This window comes from Triturus cristatus, chromosome 6, assembly GCF_964204655.1.
Source record: "Triturus cristatus chromosome 6, aTriCri1.1, whole genome shotgun sequence".
NCBI lineage: Eukaryota > Metazoa > Chordata > Amphibia > Caudata > Salamandridae > Triturus > Triturus cristatus.
In genome coordinates, this window is record NC_140589.1 from 64,833,153 (window position 1) to 64,853,820 (window position 20,668).

At 44.9% G+C, this 20,668-nt stretch overlaps 1 protein-coding gene across 1 annotated transcript in view; it reads left to right on the forward strand.

The window, feature by feature from the left end:
• Positions 1-17,830, forward strand: part of GLO1 (glyoxalase I) — a 220,007-nt gene extending 202,177 nt beyond the window's left edge. Inside the window, exons 5-6 of the mRNA XM_085610240.1 lie at positions 15,297-15,386; positions 17,017-17,830. Coding sequence (XP_085466366.1) covers positions 15,297-15,386; positions 17,017-17,105 — 179 coding nt within the window. The 3' untranslated portion in view covers positions 17,106-17,830. The remainder of the gene's footprint in view (positions 1-15,296; positions 15,387-17,016) is intronic.
• Positions 17,831-20,668: the final 2,838 nt, after the last annotated feature.

Here is a 20,668-nt window from a genome sequence, read left to right on the forward strand (position 1 = left end):
TCGCCCTTCAAAACCACCAACACCATTCCCCTTCAAAAATGGGAATGGCCCGTCCATGGTCCTTCAAGAAGGGGCATAGCCTCTCCATGTGCACATCCTGTCCAGTGAGAGTGTTCAAGTGCAGAAATGAGAAGTAAAACTGTCCTTACAATCCCACTGGAGGTAATGCGCCCTAACGGACTCTGCTTTATGAAGTAACAATAAGAAGGCATTTTAGCACTTGACAACACTAAATTTATATAAAGCCCATAACCTGCTCTTTGTCACATGGGATATTCATCGTAGTAGCACTGAGTTATTATGGTTGAAGGTATTTGCTAGATCTGCCTTGCTTTCATGTGTTTCTATTCATGTTTAAGGCCTACAGAATCAGCTTCTAGCAAGCGAAATGCACCAATATTTGAAAGGTGTGAGCTTGAGTAAAGGTGCCAGGAAAACGTTTTTAACTTCCTTAGTGGATAAATGGAGTAGAATGTTGAGTCCATGTTTTCAAACGTGTACAATGTGCTTTCTCTACTGGAGAGTCTCTATACCGGAAAAGAGCATGAACGGGTGGAAAAAAACTTTCTCTGCGTATGACGCAGAAAAGTGATTGCTTGATGACCTTTTCTGATTGTAGTTATTGTAATAATAATAATCTATATTTATAAAGCGCAAACATATCGCCCCTTATGGTTTCAAGTTGCTTGTGGCCTTCAGGGAGATTAAGTGAGCTACTGCCCAGAGTCGCATGGTGCTGAGCTAAGCTGCCACCGGCGAACAAACAGTGAGCCCGGTGCTCTGGAGTCGGCCGCTCTGGCTGCTGCGCCACAGCTTATTAGACAATGGAATTCTGTAAGAACCCCTTTCAGAGGGCCACGGGACAAGCAGGAGCTACTGGGCTTAATCATGGTGGCTTTGGCATTTTACTATTGATGTTCCATGGCCCAGCCTACTATGGGCTCTGTGTAACTGGACCAAGAACCCCATCCACACTTGACTCCGTGGTAGCGCGTTTCGAGCAGCCAAGGCTTCTTAGAGAGGAGGTAGGTGAAGGGCCAACACAGTCTCGCAACTCATCATACATTCAGCCACCTCAATAATTAAATGTCCCCAAGGGGGTGGGACTTTCCAGAATGCAGTCTTAACCACTCCTGTTGGAGATGAGACAGAAGAACCAGGAGCATTCAGGGGTCCTGGATCAAGGTAGACTAAGACTGATGCCGGCAATGAGCAGTAGTCTGGTCACGGCTGATAAAGGGTCTAGACATTTACGGCACTCCTCCTTTGATGAGGAAAGTACGGTCTGTCTCAAGTGGTAGACCTGGGGTGCTACTCGAGTTACGATGACTAGGTGGCCACTGAGTTCACAGTTGCACACTTTTCACGGTCTCCTTCTTCCACAGGGACCTCTGGTCTCATGTCAGGCAGAAGCTGGTGAATGAGTGAGTGTTCATTATACTCCTGGGTGCTGCCTGCTCAACGAGCAAAGCACACTCAGTCTCCAGTCCTGATCACAACTTGCAGAACCTGTGCTGAGCGTTTCCATGCTTGTTAAAGCTTCAGTTTGACAACTTGCGACTCTCAAGCTCCCCTTCTTATAAACCTTTTCCAGATACAAATGGGATTTAGTGTCTGTCTTTGAAGTTGGTGTTCTGGTGTTTAGCCACCTTGAGTGCCCCATACCTTGGTCTTGATCTTCCTCCCAGGTTGAGTTAAGCACAGAGCAAGGGAATTTTACACAAGTGTGCCAGGAGGCACCACTCCAGTGGCACAGGTAAAAAAGCCTGTTCACCCTTCTGATTACCATGACTGAAAACACAATAAGCTGCCATCACTCCACTTGTGTTAATTAACTTCCGGTGAAGGCACGAGCCTTCCTCCACCTGAGGATAACACTTGGGGAGCCCTTCCCTGTGAAGGACTGGGTTATTCTAAGACCCAGCGGTGCCAGGGAACAACACCTGAAACCTTCGTGGGTTACCTGTTCTGGCGTACGAAACACAGACACGGGACACGTCCAGCGACGTCAGAGATCAGCGTTTATTTACTGCAGGGATACAGAGATCACAAGAAGTACACAACGTGTAGGTTCTCGGAGACTGTTTCAAATTGCAAAAGTGGATCGCTCCTTTTATACACGTTTTTGCCATTGTACAGTATGGCGAACAAAAGTTACAACTCAGTTCCCACAATAAACTTCAAAAGAGTCGTGTTCATGTTTCAGGAGGCCGGAACATAATTACAACAGCATTGCCGGTTCCCAACTGTAAAAAAATATCTTCCCCGCAATAAAACACATTCCATTCTGACCGTAAACACATTAGGAGAGAGGACAAGAACAGATGCAAAGAAAGGACAAGGATGCACAACAGGTTAAAGAAGAGTGTCGGGAGTAATAAAGGAAACTTGATGACAGGATCAAAGACCTCGTGTCAAATGCATGCATGACTGAAACAATAGGCTAGCACGGCAAGATGAGTCCCGAGCGGGGCCATCTGCCTTCGCCGTGTCATTTCCCTTATCGTAAAAGTCACCCTCAAGGAAACACGTGTCCCTCATGTAAGCTTGGGAGTCCCAGGGTCACGAAGCGGGCAACGTCCGTTCGCTGGCTACTTGAGAGCAAGAAACAAAATGGATGTCGTATCTACAATGGAACCCGAGGGTTCGGATGAACAAACCCAAAAATGAGACGAACCATACGTGGTTGCGTAGCGAAACTGCGTACACCCACTATACTCGTCATTTGCGGTTCGTAGACACCAAACTCATCCATATTCGTCACCACTCAAAAAGTGTCGTTCCGTCTCACACGGAACCTCAGACGCTCCTTTTGCCCTCAGGTAGGCAAGCACTAGTCAAGATCGGAATCGATTTCAATATTCAGCAGATCGTTCACCTGTTGCTGGAACATCATTCTACTCATCAATGTCTCCTTGGTAACAGATGGCCGTCTTATACACGTTGTAGCACAAAGGCCACATAAGGCAGGACCACACTGTACACAAAGACAACACGTGAATAGAAACGTTACAACAACCCCTACGATCATCAGAATTTTCCAATCCCAAGTGGATATCAAACCCCAAAACCATCCTAGAAGTGTCCAATTACCTTTGTCCACGTGTATGGACTCGGAAATCTTGTGCAACTTTGAGATGGCTTGGTAGACAGTTGGAGCATTGTCAGGAATGAAAATGCAACAGCTCGAATGGATAACTTTACACACACCACCTCTATCTGCGAGAACAACATCTAGAACCATACGGTTCTGCAACGTCATGAGTCTGTCCGCCTGAAGTTCAGCTGTTAAATTACCAAGGGCACTCGCGGTGATATTAGCAGTCGACTCGACTACACGGGTCAACTGTCTTAGGTTCCTACTATTAACCATAGGTCCCCAAAACGGCAGGAAACCCTTAAAGAAATCTCCTGCTTCTTGACCGGCAGTATCCTCTTTGCTAAGAACGCCTCTCACAACTCTAGTCTTGTGATAGTCTGAGGCCACTGTAAAAGTCGGTGGTAAAAGATTCGCAATATAACAGGTACCCGAAAAATCACGGGGTAGCCATGTACATGCACGTTCATAACATATGAAATAAGTGCCCTTAGCAGTCAGGAAAACAGGGGAAGAGAGCATCGGTAGGACATACGTGTCAGTACAAGCACTGTTCCCAAGTTGTGCTCTCGGATTTCGACCCAAACCTTTCAAGCAGAAATTACCGAGGTGTGGTACAATCCATATTGGGGACGAGCTCTTAAGCTGTCTATCACCCACTGAAACACTATACTCAGCCTCACTCAGATCCCTATAGGCTTGCACCTCTTCATCTGGGATAAGCGATGCATCAAAAACATCTCTATCTAAATCCGCTATCGCCAAAGGCTTGTGGTACGGACCAGGACCAAAATGAACAGAGCGTGGCTCTCGACTGGGGTAGGAATCTAGTGCACTACGAAACATAGTTTGGAATGCTCGAGCGGAACCCTGGGAGCTGTAAGGAAGAACCAAATACGGAATACCCCTATCCATGGTATGTGGCATTAACCCACACACCCAACAGTTGGTAGTATTCATCACCAACTGATGCTGATGTAGGAGTTGAACGAAGGAGTTATTCATAAATTCCGCACGTCTAACCTGTTCGTGTTGAGGCAAAGGATGAAAAGAATGTGGGGAAACAGTGGTGATGGAGCCTAGATTAGGAGAAAGGGTAGGTGAAACAGAAGGCAATAACAATTGTATTCCAAAATATACTCCGCCCACCAATAGCATAGATACAGTCAGAAACAGTAGGAATACCTGAAACCGAAAACATTTTGTTCGTACAACCCTATATAACTCTGATCTCTGCGCCGACATCCTTTCTACTTCCAACAGCTTAGAGAATGCCATCCTCTACAAACCGTCCGTGACGTACTTGACGCACTTCGTTCTGAGTAGCGATTATCAATCCCCAGGAGTTCCCAGGAATCGACAAAAAGTAACCGACCTAGCGTCAGAAACCTGCTAAACAGAAAGGAGTACCCGCACGGCCCTACGGTAACCCGGATGGTAGGTTTTCCTCAAAACGTTCAGTTTTAATACAAATCTCTTTAGCAGTGAAAAACACATTAAAAAAAACTCAAAAAGAAAGGATGTAATTGTCCATAATGCTCATCGCACCGAAAAAGGGAAAAAAAAACAAATATACGACTTAATTTTTATTAGTTCTTGAACGAAGAAAGTATCGACTTCTTCCAGGTCGAGTTTGCTCTGTAAACAATTGTTCAGCTGGCGCAACAGTGTTCGATAAAGTGGACAACGAGTCGGACCTTGTGTTCTCTGCTATTGATGACTCCACAAGTGGATTTGGCAGCGACAGATCATGTCCTATAGGTTGAGCGTCACTAAACGGCACAAAGTTTAAAGGAGTCTCAGTTTCCGTTGCTGCAATCCCAGTTCTCACCCAACCGTCTGTTGGTGAGGGGATCGGTACCTTCTTCGTGTGGCCGGCGTGGACCCAGTTTTTCCGGCCCTCCAATCGAACCGCAGTCCTCGTTGTCAACAAGACTTGAAAAGGTCCTACGAATCTTGGCTCCAAGTTACGTTTCCAACCAAAATTTCGGGTAACGACCCAATCACCTGGCCGGAGCTGATGTCCAGGACCCTCTGTCTGCGCCGGTAGAGCTTCAAAGACCTGTTGATGAATCAACCGTAGTTTAGTGGTCAAATCATGAAGGTAATCAATTAGCATTGGATACTCAAGACTATCAAAGGCCTTAGGTCTCGGGACTCCCCAAATGTTCGCAGGGCGACCGAACACAATCTCATATGGGCTAAGCCCTACTCGAGAGTGTACAGTCGCCCTGGTTGATAAGAGAGCCAGAGGCAAGGCATCAGGCCATGATAGACCAGTGGAAGTTTGTATTTTTGCAAGTTTCAGTTTCAGGGTACCGTTGTACCCTTTAACCAAACCCGCTGCCTGAGGATGATTAGCGCTATGAAATTTTTGACGGATTCCAAGGCCCTTACACACACTCTGCATCACACTTCCTACAAACTCACTTCCATTATCCGACCACACGATCCGTGGCATTCCATACCTAGGAAAGTATTCCTTCAGCAGGATTTTCGCTGTGGACAGGGCAGTATTATCCTTAAGAGGATAGGCCTCAATCCATCTAGAGAACGCGCAAACCACAACCAAAACATACTTCAGGTTATTGCATCTCTCCATATGGATAAAGTCCAGTTGGATCACCTCAAAGGGACAAACAGGGGGAGCAAAATGACCAGGTGGAGTGGGGGTGCCCTTGCCAGGATTGTGCATCAAACACACCATGCAATTCTTAACCACTCTCTCAGCACACTTAGTAATACCCTCATTCTTCCATACAGGGGACAAGAACTTACATATCCCTTTTGCACTAATATGTGACACCCCATGAGCCATCGTCACGACAGCTAATACGTATGCATCTGGTAACATCCACCTTTGACGTTCCGTCAAGTCAACCCAACATCCATGCATATCCAACCTTCCCGTACTTTCTTTCCACTTGATCTTTTCAGCTTCAGTTGCCTCGTTCTGAATTGCTTTCACATTCTCAACAGTGTTTTCACACATACCAGTTTCCGTCGGCCATCTCACTGAACTTGTCACATACATTCGAGTTGTAAGATTTTTAGCCGTTTCCTTAGCAATCTCATCCGCAAATGCATTACCACGACCAACATCATCCGTCACTTTCCGGTGTGCACTACATTTAACAATCGCCACTTGTTTAGGCAAGGTAAGTGCATCCAAAAGATCATTCACGAGCTGCCCGTGTTGGATCTTCGTCCCATGCGATGTCATAAATCCTCTTTCTCTCCAAAGTCTTCCAAAACTGTGCGCAACGCCGAATGCGTACTGACTGTCGGTAACACATTCACTCGCTTTCCTTTAGACAAGACACATGCCCTTGTCAATGCAATCAACTCTGCCGCTTGTGCTGAATTCTGATTCAATCTCGCACTTTCCACAACCGTACTCAACGTCACTACAGCATACGCGGTCGTCACATCACCATTCGGCAATTTGAAGCAAGAACCATCAACATACAAAGTACCATCAGGATCTGCCAAAGGAGTGTTTTTCAGGTCCACACGACCCTTTGTTTCTTCCTCAGTTCGTAAATAACAATCATGTGGTGGTACATCATCTGATTCCGTATTACTCGGCAATAATGTCGCCGGATTCAGTACATTACAACGCTTGATCTGTATATGACTTGCCAAAAGGGTCAGCTCGTACCCAGACAACCTTGCACTTGTCAGATGTTGAGTTTTTGTACGATTCAGAAGAGTATCAACTGCATGCGGAACCATCACTATGAGCATATTATCCATGACAAGGCCTGCGGATTGTCGAATAGACGCCGCAGCTGCCGCCGTCGCCCTCAAGCAACTCTGCAACGCTCTAGATACCGGGTCTAAAGTCGAGGAAAAATATGCACATGGGCGCTGCTTGTCACCAAATTGTTGCGTTAAAACACTCAACGCACAACCTTCCCTCTCGTGGACGTATAGTGTAAATGGCTTGCTGTAATCAGGAGTACCTAACACAGGAGCCGAACACAACGCATCACGAAGTTCAGAAAAACTTTTCTGACATTCCTCCGTCCATGGCAAAGGAGACGAAACATCCTTGCACGTGAGAGCTATCAATGGCTTCGCTAACAGTGAAAAATTTGGAATCCACTGTCTACAGTATGACGTGATACCTAAAAAGGCACGCACGTCTCTCTGAGTCGTCGGCACAGTCATTCGAGCAATTGCTGCGATTCTTTCAGGGGTCAACTTCCTTCCCGCCTTTGACAATAAGTGACCTAGATAGGTAACTTCTTGACAACAATATTGCAATTTAGAAGGTGACACCTTGTGGTGTAAGTCGCATAGATGCTGCAACAGTGCCACAGTAGCAGTCTTGCAAATTTGTTCAGTGTCTGCAGCTACCAACAGATCGTCAACGTACTGAATCAAAGCCGCACCAGTCGGCAGCACAAATGCATCTAGTTGACTTTTAAGAGCTTGGCTGTATATCGATGGGCTCTCACAGTAGCCTTGAGGTGCGCGTTTGAACCGGAAGCTACGACCACCTAATGTAAAACCAAACAAATCACGGCTTTCCTCAGCAATTGGAATGCTAAAGAACGCATTCTTCAAATCAATTACCGAGAACCATGATGCAGAGGCTGGAATCAGAGTCAGTAAAGCTGTAATGTTGGGCACCACAGGAAACTGCGGGACAACAATTTTATTTACCTCCCGTAAGTCAATAACTAGACGGTACACAGGGGGCTTGGAGGGATCAGTTCGCTTCAAAATAGGCAACACAGGACTATTACACACGTTACCTCGTGTCTCCTCAATAACATCTTTATCGATCAAATCATAGATGATCGCTAATAGTGCTCGTTCACCATCAAGGGAGATACGATACTGGGGTATGCGCGGTAATCGCGCATCAACTTTCAATTGAACAACATAAGGTGGTATTTCCAGCAGGCCCACATCATTGGGACCTGTCGCCCACAAAGAAACCGGAAGAGAACTCTATTCCGGCGGGAGCTTGTCGATCGATAAATACATTGGGGAAATCACTTTCTGACCCAACGTAAGCTCTACTCCCGTAGGAGAGCAGTACAAAGTCGCATGTAACCTTTTCAACAAATCCAAGCCCAAAAGATTCTCACCACAACCAGTAGTCAAAATCAAAGGAGCTTCTAACTCATGAGACCCAATCGTAAGGGGCAAGGGGCTAGAATCCGGATTGCTAACGGGGGCGCCAGAGAATCCAACGGAAACATTCATTAAGCCAGACAAAGGCGCGCCAGGGAGTTTCGAATGCATGATGGAACTTTTTGCTGCACCAGTGTCCAACAGAAAAGGCTCAACGACGCCCAATGTGGCAACTGCGACATAAGGCCCTCTCTGATCCACCGGAACTGACACTTCTCCCTTCCTTCGTCTATGGCCGTCCTAGTAGATACCGTCCGGATCAACATCACGCTCGACATAATAGTCGTCCACATGATACTGTGCAGATCTACCAGACGAGAGATCGCGTCGATCGAAACAATTCTGCGAATCTGACGAAGTTGCAAGACGCTCAGCCTGAGTCTGAGTAACACCGCGACCTCTACCACGTGAAGCTTGTTGAGGACCACTACGACCTCCTCGAGCTGACACACCATTGTTCCTATCACGTAGAACTGGGCAATTAAACTTCAAATGGCCCTCCCCTCGACAATATGCACATTGATTATACCCCAACACAAAGCGAGGTGCGGGAGAGTCATTGCGCACCTGTGATCTGGGAAACTGCGATTGTGAGCGATTTGGCTGTTGCGAGTCATTGAAATTTGAGCGCGGAGGATACGCTTGCTGCAATAAGACCTTAGTTTTAAGATCCTTCGTTTTCTTATCTGCACGTTCACTTTCTTCCTTTTCTCTGTTTTCATAATATTGGGCCGTAGCCAATATTTGAGCAGTGGTAGAAACAGCCCACGAACTCTCAGAATTCTTCAGCTTGTTGCTGAGTTCAGGCAACAAGTTCGATACAAATTTATCAACAAACAACCGCTGACCACCCTCCGAACTCATGTCCTGACCACTATGATCAACAAATGCTTCCTCAAATCTCGTAAAGAAATCGGAGACACTCTCATCCCTCTTTTGCTTACACGCGGACAATTTGTCCCAATTAACGCGCATCGCTGGCATAAGCGTTTTCATAAGAGTAATTATCCTCTGGGGCAAATCCACAATAAGCTGTTTAGGTTTAGCCCCACCAACTTGCTGGGCGTCTGCCGCCGTAAGAGCAGCCCAGTCACCGCCTAACTCAGCCGCGTGATTCTCGTGACGAATTTTCGCCCAAATCGGCTGAGGCACTACATTGCCAAACAACATGTCGATATCAGCAAGATTCATAAAAGTAGCATCCACTAGTTGGGACAACTCCTTATAATAACCTGCAGGATTTTTACGAGGATCGGGCAAAGTTTGCTTCACCTGCAAAACTTCCGATCGCTTCCAAGGGAGGTGTATCCACACTCTCTGAAAACGTCCTGGGACAGCAGGATTAGCATTGGGATCACCTGGCATCCACACTGGGGGGACTTCTCGCATAGGATATTGACCAGGTTTTGCCATCCACTCTTCGGTCTCGTCTTTGAACAACGCTCTAGGTTGCACTGTACATCGAAAGGATAACAGACGTTCTAGAGCAGCTCGAACCTTATAACCTACAATCACACCAGTTGTAAATGAATGCTGAAGCTCAGAAACCTCAGACGGTACATTGTCGACCACATTGTCGCTCACATCATGATCCCATTCTTCCCTCAACGATTTACACATTTCCTCAAACACGAATCGTTGCGTGGGCGCATTAAACTGGGAAAATGTTTCAAACACTATACGCGAAGGGTACTTAACAGGATTACGAATCCATTTACGTGCCATTTTTACCAAGGATTCACGTTCCCTACCATCAGGAAGCTGACTACGCCTCTGAGCAACATCAGAAAGAGTCGAACCAAGTATTGGCCCAAAAAGCGGAGAATAAAGAGTAGCAACAGCATTCAGGAGACGGCTACAAACAGAAGGAGAAGAAGAAGACGGCACAGGAGCAACAGCAGTAGGAGTGGAAACAGTAGAGGTGGACGCGGCACCAGAAGTAGCGGAAACGACCGGCTGAGGAGGGGCTGGGAAAAGCGCCGTAGGAAGAGAAGCCGGTAAAGGAGGATGGACAATTTGCGGCACAAGAGGATTCGGGGGAGCGGGAGGAACGACGGGCTGACCAGCAGCCGCCAAAACAGCAGGTTGAGGAATAGGAAGAATCGTAGGACCCACAGTATCCGGAGCATAGGGAGGTGGTGATTTCAACAAATAAGATAGGAGCGAATCTTCTATCACTTCTTCTCCCGTCTTATCAGCATTAGACGGTAACACCGGGTAACACTTATCCACCGCCATATGATGAAGTCGAGCACTAACTTCCTGCTCTTTCTCATCTTTGTCTCTCTGATACTGTTCAGCATTTCGCATCACAGTAATGACACCTTCTCTCTTATTTTTCTTACTCTGTTTGATTTCTTTCTGCTTGGCCTCTTTACGCCATAACCGGAAGGAATCAAACATGGCTGGCCTAGCCTTCTTTTTAAACAATTTAGCTTCCAAATTATCTAAAACGGCAGTTTCGAAACTACCATGTGATGGCCAACTAAGAACACCATCATTTTTAGTGTAACGGACCCAATATTCGTTATATACGATAGGACCCACACCATGACGACTATAGAGCTCATAAATTGGAGTTCCAACCGGAGGTATCGGACATGAATCCTCCAACCGGGAATCCATTCTGCAACATTTAAGAAACCCAAACAAAGTACTACGGCCAGGCATCGTGCACACTAACCGAGTTTACAAACTTCAAGAGCTATCGAATTATGATGTCCTCGCACAAAAATGAGAGACCCTCGGTTTTGGCAATTGCAATCGTCAAATAAAACCCAACAACTAAGAACCACAAATGCTATAGAACCATGCAAACAACAAAGGAACACTGGGAGCGACCCACAAATACTTAACTGAAAGAGCAATGGCGTCACCAGGAAGGCCCGTCTATCGTCTCGCCGTACAAAGGACTACGCCAGGCGCCAAAACAGGTCGACAGGCAGGGCATCAGTCCGTCGCAGCCGTCAGGAGGCGGGGATCTTCGCGGGAAAAGACGTCGGGCCACTTATTTCGACAACTGGATCGATGAAGCGGGGTGCACCTTCCCTCGGAGATTTCACACGAAGTTCCTCACGATCGTCGGGCTTTGGACCGGTACCGCTGATGTCGCCCCACGTTGGGCGCCAACTGAAGGACTGGGTTATTCTAAGACCCAGCGGTGCCAGGGAACAACACCTGAAACCTTCGTGGGTTACCTGTTCTGGCGTACGAAACACAGAGACACGGGACACTTCCAGCGACGTCAGAGATCAGCGTTTATTTACTGCAGGGATACAGAGATCACAAGAAGTACACAACGTGTAGGTTCTCGGAGACTGTTTCAAATTGCAAAAGTGGATCGCTCCTTTTATACACGTTTTTGCCATTGCACAGTATGGCGAACAAAAGTTACAACTCAGTTCCCACAATAAACTTCAAAAGAGTCGTGTTCATGTTTCAGGAGGCCGGAACATAATTACAACAGCATTGCCGGTTCCCAACTGTAAAAACATATCTACCCCGCAATAAAACACATTCCATTCTGACCGTAAACACATTAGGAGAGAGGACAAGAACAGATGCAAAGAAAGGACAAGGATGCACAACAGGTTAAAGAAGAGTGTCGGGAGTAATAAAGGAAACTTGATGACAGGATCAAAGACCTCGTGTCAAATGCATGCATGACTGAAACAATAGGCTAGCACGGCAAGATGAGTCCCGAGCGGGGCCATCTGCCTTCGCCGTGTCATTTCCCTTATCGTAAAATTCACCCTCAAGGAAACGCGTGTCCCTCATGTAAGCTTGGGAGTCCCAGGGTCACGAAGCGGGCAACGTCCGTTCGCTGGCTACTTGAGGGCAAGAAACAAAATGGATGTCGTATCTAAAATGGAACTCGAGGGTTCGGATGAACAAACCCAAAAATGAGACGAACCATACGTGGTTGCGTAGCGAAACTGCGTACACCCACTATACTCGTCATTTGCGGTTCGTAGACACCAAACTCATCCATATTCGTCACCACTCAAAAAGTGTCGTTCCGTCTCACACGGAACCTCACCTGTCTTTAGCAACACCGCAATCCATGAGACAGGCTTAGGTCATGGCACACGCACATGATCTGTGTTTGCCTAAGAACAAAAAAATGTTACCAAGGTCCCAGATATCGGCACCCCAGGGGCGCTCAGGGCAGACAGAGGTACACATCCATTCCCTTGCAAGGGACTTTTCTGTCCCAGTATCCGCATATTAAATGTAGTTTAAAAACCGAGTTAGCCAGAAACTAAGTTAAGTTACTGGCATATGGGATTGGGTAAAAATGCTGAGCATCAAGGTGCATCACACCTTAGTTATTCGTGTTTTATAGCAGTTGTAGCATAGAGCCATCACCCCTAACATGAATAGGGATTACACTCTCTGATATTAATAGGTCTGAAGATGAAGTTTGATGTGCTAGCATCCTTCTTTAGATATGGGATTTCATCTAGAGCTATCTACCTGAACTCATTTTCAGTCGAAACTACGCCTCTGGCAGCCTCTCTTAGCTGGGTCTCCTGCCCTGTCTACAGGAAAAGGTAGCCTGACTGACCGACAGAGCTAGGTGATGGCGCATGTTGGATACCCGGCACCTGTGGGTGATATCGGCCACTGAAAAAATCCTGAGGGAGAAAGGTTAATCTGGCTAACTTTCACTCAAGGAGCTCCAGTGAATGGAATCGAGAGGAAGAAGGTATTTGAATGTCGGCAGCATGTGTGCTGTAGATTCACATGCTGTGCACTCTCCAGCTAGCTAGTAGTGTGGGGAACATTAGAATGTGTTTTTCTTAAGAAATCTTTTGGTTTCAAGTGTGCATTGAATGGCTTGCGATCACGTTCTCGTCGTACTGTGACAGACTCCACCTCAATAAATAAGCTTCAAGCCACCAGTTAGTTACTAACTTTCCCTCTCCTTGTAAATCAGAGCAATCCATGTACACATAGTTGTACACTTTCCTCGCTGTAATGGTTAAATAAATATGATGTGCATTGGGTCAGGCTGGTATCGGTGGATAGCAAGGTGTGGAAGCCATGACCATCCAAGTAGCAGGAAGAGAAGCTTCCATTTGCGCACGAGAACATGACCTGAATGTCCTGGACGCTCTTTGAGAGCAGCCTGCAAGCAGACCTTCCCAGGTTTCAGGGAGTTAGTGGCTGACACTTTGCACAAACACTAAAGAGAGGGGAAATCGCTGGAGATCCGGCCCAGAGGAGGAGGCATAAGGCTTCTGGAAGTCACCAGTGGCTTCTGAAGTGCTTTTTGCAGGCTGTTTTTAATATTAAAGATCGTCCTCCTGAAGCTGAAAGGTGCTTATATACCAGAAGGACCATAATATGGTTCATAATAAGATGTTTTCTGTAGGTTTTGGAGACTGCGTAAGATAGCTCGAGTCTGATGGAACTCCGCACGTTGGATTATAGCTTCAATGCAGTGGTTCTCAACAAACCGCCAGGCAACTTTGTTAATGGCAAGATGGAATCGTCTGAGAGAATCTCTGGCATCACACTGCTCCTGGCTAATATTTTAATGATAGTAGACACTATAAGACTGCATTGTTGCCTACTCACAATTCTCAAAATATTGTTAGTTTAGCATTTAGGGTAGCCCAGAATTATGGTTGAGTTCTTACATACATTAACAATCTTTTAAAGAAGCTTGACGAATACCACCGCCACCCTCCTCCCCCCCCCCCCCCCCCCCCCCCCCCGCTAGGATACGCATTCCAGACCACTGTAGGTTCTTTGTATACCCAGTTGCATAGTCTTTTAGTCCAAGAGAATGTGAGTGAGTCGCTGAAACTAGTCGACAACTTTCACTGCTGGTGCAATAGTCTATATATCAGACAAATCTACTATAGATCGCTTCAGTGTTAAGAAATTACCTTAACTACGGCACTGTGAAAATGCGGCAGAGAATCTGGGTGCATAATTGCACAACTCCCTGCCTGTGCTTTGGGCTTATCAAGTTGTGTTATTATCCATGGAGTCAGGATCCTCTCGTGTCATTCCATTCACTCTCCTCAACACGAAGATATTGGCTATACAAGCTACATAAAGTCGATCTGGTCCAACAGCACTCATGACAGTCCGCAGCATGGAAGGAACATACTACAGGCGTGCAAAACCTTACTCAACACAACAGAACTTACCCACTCACCATTGTCCCTGCTGTAATTGCATCGAGAGTGGCAATACTGAAAGGGTCTCGCCCAGAGAAAAGTACCAATGTACTTTGAATCATGATAGGACTCTTACCATCAGCCTGTACAGTAGCATGTATGTGACTCGCTCGCTGCGGAGGCCATTATGTGTAACCTGCAAGTTAGAAACGGAAGTCCCAGAGCTGATCCAGCCTTCTATTTAATGCTCCATTGCCAGTAATGTGGTTATATTTACTATTGAGTAATGTTTCTATACTGAAAGTCTGCGCTGATGGATTTTTGCTTAGCAATACGTGTTTGTAAGTGCAGTCATCAACAGTTTAATTGTAGTTGACATCAACTTTATCCCCTCTCAGGCTCCGCACTTATGCTTTCTTGAGGACCTCAATATAGCACAACAGTTCAAGTCATTCCCAGAGTTTGTAATCCATGATGCTACTTCATGTGTCTAGATACAGAGGAGTGTTCAGCTTGCACATGGAAGTGGACTTGGTAGATTGTCTGTATTGCTTCTGGTCTCTTGTCAACCTTTGAGGTCACCACCTTCAAGATGTTCCACCACATTCCCTTCTAATCTTGGATTTCTTCACACGATTTTCATAGACTTGCTGGCCAGGGGACAAATGCATGAGCCAATGCAACCTGAGATGTGATGCCCACATGCGGATTTATCTCACTGATTCTTCACAATACTCTCTATCAAGCAGACTAAGGTGAAGCAATATAAGCTGTTGATCAGCCGGAGGTTTCTGTAGCATTATTTGTACATTGTATTTTTGTAGGGTCTTGATTGTGCGCCGTAACAGCAATAAAGTATTTTAAAGACGCGAGTCAGTGGTGCTATGTGAGACTTACCCATTGTTCTGTTCTTGTAGGACACATTGGCATTGCAGTTCCAGATGTCTACGCAGCCTGTAAAAGATTTGAAGATCTAGGAGTAACATTTGTGAAGAAACCAGATGATGGCAAGTTATTTTCCACATCCCATTTTAAAAAAAATATAATTTAAAATGTGTCAGAAGTATCTGGTGTCAGCTTCAAAAGTGTGTATAGTTTTCTACAATATAAGGTTTTAGTAAGAATCTCCCTAAACATTAGGTTTTGATATCTAGCATGAGCTTTGAATTGTATTCCAGGACTTCACATGTTAGTTATATGTTGGTACCACAACACTTGGAGATGTTTATTTGAAGCCTGCATGACACAACTCCTGGAGATGTCCTTGTACTCAGTGCTCCTTTGCAGCATTCCCCACGTCTCGCACGCATACACAGCGTAGTTACAGCACAATACTAATACCTCATAATTTCACTGTAAGGAAGGTCCTGCCTATACATTGGCTGAACCAACACCTGCTTTCTCAATTCCTCTATGCATTAGCCACCCAGAGTCTTTGTCACCCACAGCATGATTCAATGCTTACTCCAAAACTTCAAGTGAAAGCTCCTAGGTTAGTTAATCTAAAGGATTCTGGTCATAGGACCGCCTCCTCGAGCAGCAAGGTCTCTAAAGTAAAACTCCGTAAAGCTTGCAGAATGATCTTTCTCATTAGAAAAGGGGTAAGTTCCCCAGTTTGGAAATAGTTTGTTTTCCGTGGGCCTTTATTATTGCTAAATTGCATTGAACTACATCAGTAGCCTTTCAACAAGCCCATCCTTCCTTACTCTGCAGTACTGCACAATTTGCTTTCCTTGATGGAAGATAGTTATTGTCTACCCTGACTTTCTAAACATTAGTTACTGTAGTGTAGATGGTCTCTTGCTAATGTATACCTCATAAAACATTTACTTGTCACTTTTCTGTGCACACTCATTTTGGCAGGGTCATTTGAGATGTGCGGTTCCAGCTGTAAGGTTGTTGTGTTTTTTAACCAGTTTTATTGATTTTTTCAGAACACAGACATGTCCGCTACACACCAAACACAATAGATGGCATAACATGAGTGCAATTAAACAACCCCAACAGCAAGTCCATAGTAGGCTCACCATTTCCCCCCCCCCCCAAATCTTCCCATGCTTGCAAGGGCATCCGCTAGGCTTCTATATGGGGCTTTCCTGGTGAGCACCCCACTCTATCCCCTTCCTCCTCTCCGCCAACGAGTGGTGGGACTGGGATTTCCAATGGCAGGCGATGTTACGTCACGAGTGTCGTGCCATCCTCTGCCCACCCACATCCTCCAGCGGACCTAATAATGCGATCCTTTGGGCAAGATGGAGCCCTCGACCCAAAACTGCAGTGTACGCCCTCTCGACCCCTGCCCAGAACTGGGAAACCCCCCGCCACGGCCACACCACAAGGATTAAACATTTTAGTGTAAAGAGTAGTTTTCTGTCCCCGCATACAAGTAGTTCTTAATAAAGTGGCTGCTGATGGATTCTTTTACCCTAAGGTACTAATCATATAACTGTACCAAGGATTAATAGGGCAAAGTGGAGAGGCCTTATGGCTCTGAGACCTGTTGATTAAAGCACTGATTACAGCAGCACATGGTAAACTACAACAGAGTTCATCAGACAGTTCAGAAGCATTGTCAGTTTCAAGAAGGAAACCTGGTTTCAGTACTGATGACTGACTTGCTATGTATTTGTTTTTCAGGTAAAATGAAAGGACTTGCTTTTATACAGGATCCTGACGGTTACTGGATTGAAATCCTTAGTCCCAACAACATGTTAAATATAATATAAAGATCTTATCTTTTGGGTCCCTGCCATCAAATGTTAGAAGAGATCGCTCCAGGAGGCAGAAAATGAACAATGTACAATAAAAACACTACTTTTTAGCAATATTGGAATTCTATAACTTTGTATTTGACATAAAAAAAATTTTAAAGGACTAACTCCGCTTTTTTGCGATTTTGCCAATTTGTCATCTTTCTTGAGTGCTGTGAACATCTGGTGTAGGCCATCCTTCTGCTGGCCAAGTGTCTGTATATTGTATAACCTCAGGAACATGGTGTTAATATATTTTTCTAATGTTTTGTAGGAAAGTAACAGATATATAAAAATGCAAACATGTTTCCGAGTGGTGGTGGTGTGCACATACTTTACGCAAATGTGTCATCACAGCATGCAGTTCACCACGGCACATCGGTCATCAACCTATTAAATGTATTTCAGAATGTCGTCTGACATTTAAAGCAAAAGTTATTTCGGGATAAAACATTGTTTCCTCTCGTTTTTTGGCCTCTTTTAAATCCAAAACTTGACTGGTGGAAATTGTTCACTTGCATTTTTGATGCTGTAATGTGTTACATCTGAGTACAGCCGCACAGCACGATGGACGGATGTGTCGCCAGAAAAGTGTTAGAAGCAGAGTCGCAGTAATTGTACTAATGACAGCACGCTCTCAGAGAAGAGCCTGGGCGTGAGCAAATTAAAAAGATTCTCAATAAATAACCACAATAATTCCATGTTCTTTTTGTTGTTGTTCCTTTATTGATACAGATGTGTGTGCTTTATATATGTTAACCAATGAGTAATGTGTTTCTAATGAATCAAAGGCTGACGAGGATGTGAAGTTGTACTAGAAATAGTAACTAAGCACATTGTCAGAAACTAACCCCATGAAAATAGCCATCCTGCTATGTGGACCCAACTGAAGAATACAAGCGAAAGCTAGGACTTTGGAGAAAAGCAACACAGAAGAATGATTAAAAAATATTTTGCTGAAAATAATGCATATTTAACTGCCATCCCTGTCAGTACAGAACTGCGTGCAGGCTATCCTCACTAGCCCTGGCTGTAAGATGGCTGAGAAGTAAAGAATAACAGTAGATGTAAGAAGGTTTATAGGTGACGTGATTACATCAGGTCAAAGATATTGGCATCACAAACATCGAGAAGGGACAGGTAATAATAAGGAATGAGGCCAATTAAAAGAATACATTAAAAATGGGAATATTAAAATAGAGGTAAATTATTTTTAAAAGTAAGAGAAGGGAAGTGTTAGTGAATGGCGCCCCATAATAAAAAGTAAAACATATTTTTACGGTTTTGAGAAAATACTGGAAACGCCGATTGCTGACCTTTTTGCACAAAATGGATTTGCTACTGGAAACGTTTCATAAGGATCTCGGTGTGTCAAATACTTCAAGTATTCACCATGGTCGTTCATGAACTGTCTCCCCCTCTCCGCGCTTTAGTAGTTATATAGATATATATCATCTATTATAATGAAGATTGATCCAGTCCTCATACGAATATTTATGCCCCTTTGAACTTCACTTCCAGATTAACTTGTACGAACACTTTATTAACTCCGCGTTGTTGGTCTGGTTCAAGCAAGCAATTGTTGTTCTTATTATATCAGGGTCGATAGTGCAATCTATATTGTCATCTCAAGGCAATTTGCTGAAACAATAAATACATACTACTGCCAGCACCCCCACTCAGATGTCAGACCTACCTCCTGGACAAAACAGCAGCATCAGCCCTGATTTCTTGGATGGAGCCACTGAGGTTGGATCTAAAAGGGTAGATGAAGATTGAGAGCTACTGGGAGGATTCTAACAGATGTGTGTGGAAGGGGAGGAGCTGGGAAGTGTGCTTGTGAACTTCAAGTAAAGAGCTGATTTGTCTGAATAGTGTGAAGAAAGAGAGGATGCCATTAGTTTAGACCCCAGAAGAGATTAGAAGGAATTCCTTTTTCAGTGGGTTCAGTGGCAAGCAGTGTGAGTCTCTCACATCAAGCCCTTCTGTGGAGTGTGTAAAACTTGTACCAAGAATAACTTTAAATAGAGCAGTGTGTTATCCTTGTTTTGATGAAACTTTATTGAAGTGCAATTTAGAAACAGCGCGAGATTGAATAGAATTGGGGAGAGGGTGAAGCCCTGTGGTATGTCACGGGTCATACTTTCTGTTGTCAGTGTAATTCCCCAATTTTAGTGATGGGACCAGCCATTCAGGAAATTGCAGAACCATCTCTGTACCATTCCTCTTAGGCCCATTCTAAGCACAAAGGTCTTGAGTAGGAGGCCATGGTCTATTGTGTCGACGGCTAATGACAGATCCAGGAATGCCATAAGACATACTTCACCTTTGTTGATGATGCATTGCAAATTGTCTAAGATCTTTAAAGTGAAGGGGGCTGTTTTGGGGCTGTAGGCTATTCTGAATACAGACTAGATATTGGCGAGTAAGTCCTTGGCTAGGTGAAGGGGGTTGGAGGATGATGTAAAGAGGTTCTTTATGCATGAAAAGAATGTGCCAAGCAAATCGTTGCAGGAAATGTTACAAGAAAGGGAAATTGCATCTAAAGAAGTGAAATCCGCTGCCACCTTGCAGGGTGCAATTTTATGTGATCTTTTCTGCAGATTGATTTTGGGCTATTCAGCTGGAACCGCTTTCCAGGGTGAATGTAATTTAAAATCTGAATGTGATTTGAAGTCACCACATTCATCACCTGCAACTGCAGGTTGTTGGTTCCTGGGCAGTGCAAATAATGGAGAGGGCTTCTTTGCACTCAGTTTTGGCACATCACAGTCAGCAGGTGGGTATCAGGATTAGTCCTCCTACCCTTGAGGAAAGTTGCAGCATTCAACTATACTTTCAGAAAGTACATCTGTGTGGATGGAAACTTCAATAAACTATTCAAAGTCCGTCCTTGGCAATTGGGCAGTAGCCCCCTGTCCATTTCAGAGAATCAAGACAGTGTAAAATGTCAATCAGTCGAGATAGGGCATATTACTCCTTGAGGAAAAAAGGCCCCTTGGCGGAGCTGGAACAGTGACACTGATTCGCATGGTCGTTGACCTGTAAAACAGCTACTCTCAAGGAACCACTGCACATATTTCATCCTGGACAATCCAAGCAAGACATGTTGTTGAACAGTACTCATTTTTCATGTGGCTGCTGGTACTCTAATTTGGGAGGAGTGCTTGAATAATGTGTTAAAAGTGCATTTCTGTAAAAGTGCAGTCTGGAGTTCAACGTTAATGGGAATCTGGGGAGCCACTCCTTTCCCTGCAGTCACCATAACTTCAAAGGCTCTAATAAGGTGTGTTAAATGCAGAATTCAAGATTTTGTTTGCTTCCTTTACTTTTATTGAGTGTCCTTTTACCTCACAGGTCAACATTCTTCGAAGAGGTACCAGGGGGTATATACACTCATCTAGGAACAGCTCGATTGAAAGCAGGGTCTCGAGATGATCATAGATTTATGTATTTAAGGTCAAGAAAGAGGTCTTTCAAGGAAAAACCTGAGACGATATAATTAAAATTAGCACTGGTGCCTCAAGATCGTTTTTTAT